The 8,360-nt window shown below is 32.5% G+C and overlaps 1 protein-coding gene across 1 annotated transcript; it reads left to right on the top strand.

Annotated features, from left to right (window-relative positions):
• Window positions 1-3,049: 3,049 nt before the first annotated feature.
• Window positions 3,050-7,914, top strand: LOC107187778 (hyaluronan mediated motility receptor-like). The gene is made up of 12 exons (XM_015575953.1): window positions 3,050-3,095; window positions 4,151-4,320; window positions 4,633-4,911; window positions 4,991-5,215; window positions 5,296-5,487; window positions 5,729-5,923; window positions 6,012-6,145; window positions 6,216-6,588; window positions 6,672-6,893; window positions 6,984-7,105; window positions 7,188-7,341; window positions 7,729-7,914. Exons 1-12 carry the CDS (start codon window positions 3,050-3,052, stop codon window positions 7,912-7,914), a joined length of 2,298 nt encoding a protein of 765 aa, XP_015431439.1.
• The last annotated feature ends 446 nt before the right edge of the window (window positions 7,915-8,360 follow it).

The raw sequence follows: 8,360 nt of genomic DNA, 5'->3' as shown, positions 1-8,360 counted from the left end.
CGAGTCACGTGGTCGTATATTGTGCGTCCGTCTGAGACACGCGGAATAGAGGATGGTTTTTGGAACTTGTATTTACATGAACGGATTAGGAACGTGTACTTGTGAGAAATGCGGCGCGACGAAGACCACTGCCGGGTGCTTCCCGCACTTTTACCGGCCTGCCGAGTGCCATCCGCACTTACCGGCGGACCCACGCGTCACATATCATAGAATTATTAGTAATAAAATAAAAATAAAACTCCGAAGTGTTCCATACCGATTTCACCGAGCTTGTGCAGGTTCGGGGTCGGATTTGTCTGTAAATTAATTACTTTTAATATGCTATTACGAACACGTATATCTATGTATTGTTCCATAAATTTAAACAAACATATATTTTTTAATTTACAATGACAAATATATTCATTATATACGAAAATCTATTATTTGTTATTTTGCATTATTATTTTAAATAACCAAATATTTCGCTAATAAATCATTTAGAAATAATTTATTTCTGAAATAATTTATTATTTCAAATAAACTTATCTTTTATTTTATTTGGAATAAATATTGGCTCTTTTTATTTGTAGTTTTCATTTCAAATCAAAAATACCTAAGCCTGCTTTATATAAAGTGAGACCTTTTTTTAATACGTTTACAACAAACGGACAAAGGAGAATCCGTTTGCCACATGCGGCAGCGATCTCTTCGATTTATTATTATTATTTATCATTCACTTTTGAGAAAACAAGACTAACAATAATAATTCATTCATCACCAGTTCTAAACACCTGTGTATGACAAAATGATCACGTAGTTCGTTTCAAAATTGGTTGCAGACAAAAAAATGTTCTATAATGTCGATAATATTGATTTCCCTGCAACATCCATAATTATTACAAATGTCAATATAACGAAATACCTTTTATGCGATGTTTGTGGTGTAATAAAAATCTGTGTTTCGATTACGTTTTTGATACACATTACTCACTTATATGTAATAATATAGAATAAAAATATACTATTTGTCCGATATTTGAAAATATACATGCATTCGTTGTCACTGTTAGACTGTTGCAATAATAATGGAATAATAAAATAATTTACTCAAATGTACATAATAATACATATACGTATTCCTAAAAACAATATTAAACGGAATAACTTTTTTGTACGCGAAAAAAAATAGGTCCGTCGGGACTACAACTCAAGACTCCTTCCTAATACATCTACTTTACAGCGAACAGACGGAAGAGAATCCGTTCACAACCATGGTCACTTCGATGATTTTCTGACGTACCGAACACTCATGATCTGACAACATTGCATACTTTAGACTCGACAACACTGTAGAAGTTAGATTACATAGTTGAGCTCGAATGGATTTAACGTAGTTCACAAATTCACCATTCTCATAACGTAGAGGGCAGCAGAAAATCCCTGACTTTTTACACGATCGGTATTTCAGAACATGAGACACGAAGTCGATATATAGATAATAGGTCCCATAAGATGATAGGTCTTCCTATACCTCGTCGGTGATACTATCTACCAGAAAATATAAAAAAGTCAATAATTTTTGGTTCGGCAAAGTAAAGTTCAGCCAAAAACTATATTAAACAATCTGAGATAATTCCAAATATTTGATAAATTAACAAAGATTTAATGCGATTTGCTTCGAGGTTATCAAATAAATTAATGTTAATTTTTAAGCGATTTAGTCTGAAATATATCTACAAAAAAATTGACGTTAGTTATGATTGGATTGATAATTAATCAAAATAAGGTGCAAGGACATTTAATTTTTAAATGTCGATATAAGTGTGAAGAAAACTGGGCCGGGGGAGCGAGGTCTAAAGAAGGTGTCACAGGGTTGATTTCATTACAAAGGTGTGAAAGAAGGAACAATGAGGACGTTACAGGGTACAGCGGGTATATAACTCCACATTCCCATAGAGACGTGTTGCATCCAAAAACAGCTGTTTCTCCCGTGCAAACTAACACCCGCCAAAATGGAAATCTTTTTCACGACTTCTTTCATTTCATTTTTTGTCAATCTACGTAAAATTTAAGGAAATTGAAAATTTTATTATACACATTATTCATTTACAATTTCTACAACCACCAGAAAATGTCAATAGTTTCCTTTGCAATTTTAAGAAAAATATCGCGCGGGAAAACGATTTCCTTTTTGTCTCGTGACCTGTGAAGAGCGTACCATATTTTATTTCTGAGTTACAAAAAATTGTGATTAGAAACTAAAAAATTTCATGCTGGTAAAATTGTTACAACAGGTTGAATAACAGCTTAGTCTATTTGTTCTGGGTTCTCCTGTCATACATTTTAATTTATTATCTCCCATTTTTTATGTACTTTTCTATTCTTTCTCAGTTATTTCATTATAGCAACATTGTATTGTATACTGAAGTTGTATAAGCAGTCATATGTATTATTATATGCGGTTACAGATTGTTTTATGATATCCGAAAGATTGTAGCTGTTGCAGTAATTAAAAAACATGTCTATGACATTATTGCGATTATATTCCTTGCAGATCTGTGTTAGTTAATTTCCTTAGCGTGAGTATGAGTTTCATTAATCCAGGATATTTATATAATCATACACATATAATTTATATATGTATATAATCATGTAATTTAAAACTTTAAATAAATAGCGATTATGAGAATTATTACGGTACTTGCTGTGAAGGTTTGTCATTTGTCCCGGATTGGTTCGTTGCGTAACGGGAGCCATTGATTCGTTGTGGCGTCCATGTTGAACTTGACTAACCGTCGTTTCAAATGAGAAAAACCGGTACATCGTTGCGCATGAAGAAACGTCTGAATCCGACTGCGGACTGCGGAGGGTAAGCAAAGAAATGGCCATTCGTTGCTTCGCAGTTGTTCGCAGTCGAGGTTTAGAATTCGATGGGTGGAGACGTGTAACTCCCTTCGCCAACTAGGTTTATTTTCAAATTTATCCGTTAAACGTCTTACCTGTAACTTGTTCTCAGCGTTGCTTTTTATTAACAGTTTTGTTTTGTTTTTAATTTAAATATTTTACAATGTCGTTTTCAAAAGCCAAGATCCAGAGATTCAACGAATTTAAAAGTAAGTGCCCAGTGTTACGTTTACTGCATCTTTTTACTGTGTATCTAAGATTTTTTCAAATGAACATTATGTAGTAATAATATTGTTGCCATTCTTATTACTTCTTGGTTCATTTTGGGACATCGTGCATCAAACTTTATGACGTGATATTTTTTACTCAGGATGTTTTAGCGGGAACATTTCATCTGTGTCTTAAAATAAATTATCAAATCAAAATTCTTGTTAATAGAAATTTGTTAATAGAAAGTATCGATGATTGCAACTTCACTGTACATACAGCACAGTTGAGGTTTCAACTTTGTTATGATTATTATAACACATCATTTTGTAGACGTTAAAATATAGAATAAAATATTGTCAGACTAACGATTGCAGTTTATTTGTTACTGAATGTTCATACACGATTTTTTTATTCCGAATAATGAATTGAAAATATATTTTTATACACATTCCAAGTATATTTTTCATATTTTTTGTGTATCAGTATTTCTTATTTTATATATATTTGTTTTTATACTATTTTTACAATGTATTAATCTCTATTCGAAAAAAATGAAGGTTTATGTAGAACAATAAAAGAATGTAAAACTGAAGTAGGAGATGTAAAATAATATTCAAGGGCATTTAAATATTGCACAAGACTGTAAGAAGTAGGGAGGAGGGTGGTGTAAAAGGAAATAGTATGTAGGGTCAATTTCGTTACGGAACCCTGCAAAAAGGGGCTGTGGGACCGTTACAGGGTGCACCTGGTAATTCTATGAACCTATGGAGACGTAATCGTCCGGATGGTGTAGTACGAAGTGAATAAAGTTTCCCATGCTTTGCCCCTTGCATTTAAAAACCTCTCCCCTCCCCATTCGTGCCTGCTTTTCACATAAATACCCGTCGGACAAGAATTCTTTCACCCCTCCCCCGCCGTGCATTTATTTTTCTATCTATAATGTCTAAAGTCCAAACAAAATTGTATTGTATATATTTTTATTTGATAATTTTATTTTATAGTAGTATTTTAAGAAAGATTACTGAAATTTACTGTAAAAAGAATCATTTTACAGACAACGTCCCTCCGCCAGGAACGTACGACCCAAAATTCGATGTTAAGGTCAAAGGGTCAGTGATGGAAAAATCGGGGAGATTTAACGATAACAAAAGCGCGGTCAGTGCGGAATGCAGTTTATCAATTTCTAGCAAAAGTACTGGTAATGTAGTAGCGATTTTCAGCACGGTGAGGATTAAAAAAGTATTTCTTTTTAGATTTGTAATGTATAGTATCAATCAAAAGTTTGGAATCACTTTTTGAATTAAGAATATTGGGCAATTTCCTCGATAAATAAAAAAAATTAACTTAAATTTAATGATTACTAGCATTATTTTAATTTCGAAATAAGAAAACAAATTTTAGCGCACAATCGAAATATCTGATAAACGCTTCGAATCTTTTGGCTGATGAAATTAAAATTGTCAAGAGTACTGAAATTTTGGGACAATACAACAGTGTAGATTACAGTAAGCTAAATGAGATTTTGTTTCTCCGCAGCCACAACCTCCGCGGACGAAAATTACTACAAGACCGTGCTCAAAGACGAAGCTCCGCGCGCTCGTTTCGTCTTGCGATAGCAAGTTAAAATATAAATCAGAACACCAGCTCGCTGATCTTCAAATAGAATGCGAAAACAAAAATAAAACTATACAAGAACACGAGAAACATATGGAGGAAATGAAGGAAGGACAGCGGAATCTGGAGTCACAATTGGAAGAGTTACGTAGAAAGCAAACGGAAGTGGATGATCAGTATAGAAAAGACATAGAAACAATGGTAGGGAAGTAATTTTTTTTAAACTACAGAAAATGCAAGTATCTTATGCAAGATGTTTAATTTAACATTTCATTGCTAGGCTACGTTGCAGCTGGAAGTGTTAAATAATTACGATGAGCAGCACCAAGCGGAAATGGAGAACCTTCGTTGCCAATTTTTAGAAATTTCGGAGGAGAAGGAAGATGAAATTCGGGCTAGAAAAACTATGGAGGGCGATCTTAGGAATCGGATCGAGGATTTAACGAAAAGCATAACCATATTAGAGTCTGAATTGGAAATGAAGAAACAGGCCAACAAGGAAAAAGTAATGTGACACTAATGTTAACAAAATTTATTCTTGAAATCATTACAAATTGATTTTAATCGCTTGATTTTTGTTCAAAGGTTCAGATGCTGGAAACAAAGATTGAAAAGTTGGTAATGAAGTTGGAGAAATTAAACGAAACTCATAAACAGGAAGTTAGTTCGTTAGAACAAGAAAAGTCTGATTTAAATTCATGCATTAGTAGTTTGACTGATCAAATAGCTGAATGTGAAGAACGATTGAGGAAAACGATTGCTGACAGCGACAAGAAAGTAAGCGAATCTTATGTGCATAAAATGCATACGTCACTTGAGTACTGTTTTCTAAATATCTACCAGGAAGAATTTTGAGACATCGGAAAATTACGATATACTCAAAAGTGTTTTATTTATAACAGCGCATCTTGTTTTCTCGTTATTTCTTCAATTTATACTTTCCACTGTGATGTTTGCTCAGTGTTTTAATCTTAAGAGTATCTGCAATTAATTTTTAATGTAAGATACTCAATGACAGATAAACGCAATGATCAGAGAAGCAACGATTGCTGTGGAAGAAGACATGCGACTTACCGCGGAAAGGTATAAAACATGTCTAGTTCGAGTAGAAAAAGAACGGGCGGAATTGGATGAAAAGTTAGTACAGAAAGATACTGAAATTACTAGACTTTCAGTAATCCTTGAAGATCTGAAGACATCTGCTGAAACCCAAGTAATTGACATTACAATAAGAGATTTACAATCAAAATAAATGTGAAATTAATAACATCGTCTTTAATGAAATACTATGCAAAATACAGGAGAGCTTCGGGCAGAGTTTGCAAATGGAGCTAGATCGAGCAGAGACTGAATTAGCAGAGAAGAAAGAAGAGCTGAGGGCTCTGAAGGATCAGATTAGAGCGGAAGCAGCGGAAATGGTGGCGAGAAGAAAAAGGTATAATTTGCTATTCTTGTATACATACTGTTATTTAAATACAGATTATAAATTTTCAATTGCTCTCTAGATTTGAAGTCATAATGGCTGAAAATCAAGCTTCAGTTGCCGCCTTAGCTAAACGTTTAGCTCAAAGTAACGCTGAAGTAGAAAGACTGCAACGTGAATTGAAACGCGGAGAAGACTGCATAAACGAGCATCGGAATTTATTAAACATTATGCGCAACAATTCACAAATGGTACATGTACAAGTGCATGCGTTAATGGAACAGTTAGACGTTAAGAAAGGATTGGTTAATCAACTGGAAGTTGAAAGTTTAAGCGAAGTTGAAGCAATCAGGTCGATTTTTGAAGCCAAAATTGAAGACTTACGACAAATAGTGTCGAAAGAAGTAACGAAATTGCAAGCCGATTGTGAAGCAAAAGACGCTCAAAATATCGAGGTACTTCCACTTCTTTCATATCATAAATATATTTATCAAATCATTAAGGATTGATTTAAGTGTTCTTCAACTTGAAACATTAGATGAAAAATCAACTTCATGAAATGGCTAATCATCTCAATGGAGCACAAGATATGTTGCTAGAATTAGAAGAAAGGAATGATGCTCAGGAGCTCGAAATTTCACGAGCGAATTTGCTCAGTTGTAAGCTTAATGAACAATTGAAGAAAAGTAATTTAGCTGTGGAAGAGACTAATCAGTTGCTGGATACACAATCTATCAAACATAAAGCTGCTATAGATGAGGTATATTTTCATAAAAATGTAACTTCTTTATATTATGTGAGAAAAGCATAAGTGTATCTATGTATATTTATGTATTTTTAATGTTTTTAGGTAAATAAAAGAATTCAAGAACTTTCAAATACGATTAAGGCTCTCGAGAAGATGGATGGCGTTGCACAAGATAAAACTGAAGCATTTGAAGAAGAAAAAGTTCGACGAGAAACAGCCGAAGAGTAAGTTTTTATAATACAAGTTATCTATTTTATTAATTCGATTCTTTAAATAACACGATTGTGTATTTCTTTACTACTTTAGGGAAGTCAAAAAAATCCTTGAACATAACGCGCGTCTTACGAAGGATCATCAAGAAATTAGCAAAAAATATGCTGAGCTAATTGGTCATCAGAATCATAGGCAAAGAATCAAGCACGTGTCTCAGTTAAAAGATAAAATTAACCAATTGGAGCAGGTGTGTTTGATTGCCTTATTCGGATTTGCAATCAATTTGTACTGGATATGGTTTCTCGTAAAGTTGTTTCCGCGATATGATTAATATTTCAAATAATATATGTTTATATATTATTTCCTGAAAATTTTATTTCATGTTATGTTCATAGTTCATGTTTTTATCCAACACTTTTATTTTGCACATCATGTTTTTTAGTGCTTATATTAGTAATGTTTCTCATGAATATATTTTATACAGAGTGCAAGGAAATATTTATTGAAGAAAGAAACTACTAGCCATGTAAATAAATGACTGTTTTATGAAAAAATAGTGTTCATTTTTTTCAGACATCAATACATTAGTAATCTTAGAAGTCCAATAAATAAATTACTGTATGTATTGTTATAGGATTTACATGTCAAGGCGAAGAAGATAGAACAACAACAGAAAACTATTGAAAAATTGAAAATGGAAGAAAAACGTATGCATAACAAAGGGAAGGAAAATGTAATAGGTGTTTCGAAGAATGCACATACTACACCTGTTTCATCCCCACTTAAACCATTAACACCTCTGAGAAATAGAAATGATTAGTTGTAGTTATTATAGATGTAGTGTTTTCTTTTATAATTAGAGTAAATGCATGTTAACTAAAATTATTGCATAAATATCTGTAATACTAATATTCATGCATCAATTTATATAAATATCTACTCAAATACTACAGTTCATAATATATTCTAGGGCGAATGAATTTTCAAGTCAGTATTTAGTGGACTATAGTATACTTCTATATTTGTAACATATTACTCCTAACAAATTTAATATTTAATTCACGTATTCAACAAATTTATCGTGAACTTGTTTAGTTTGCTAGGGTCTGTTAAAAGTCTGTGATGATTATGTTTAGTTATAAAGTTTATATTTTCTAAGCAATATGGTCTACTTAAATGTATATGTAGTTTATAGATTCAACGTTAAAAAAATTATTTATATGATAAAATTATTTTTCTCCTGATATTACCATATATTTAATTTTA

The sequence above is a fragment of the Dufourea novaeangliae genome, unplaced genomic scaffold (genome assembly GCF_001272555.1).
Source record: "Dufourea novaeangliae isolate 0120121106 unplaced genomic scaffold, ASM127255v1 scaffold121, whole genome shotgun sequence".
NCBI lineage: Eukaryota > Metazoa > Arthropoda > Insecta > Hymenoptera > Halictidae > Dufourea > Dufourea novaeangliae.
Note: the sequence above shows the minus strand (reverse complement) of the source record. Positions and strands in the feature narration are given on the sequence as shown.

Bases quoted from the DNA above. Each gene is read 5' to 3' on its own strand.
- LOC107187778 (XM_015575953.1), top strand. From the start codon at position 3,050: ATGTCGTTTTCAAAAGCCAAGATCCAGAGATTCAACGAATTTAAAA. The intron at 6,146-6,215 runs GTATAATTTGCT...ATTGCTCTCTAG, and splicing joins ATGGTGGCGAGAAGAAAAAG to ATTTGAAGTCATAATGGCTG. The intron at 6,894-6,983 runs GTATATTTTCAT...TAATGTTTTTAG, and splicing joins ATAAAGCTGCTATAGATGAG to GTAAATAAAAGAATTCAAGA.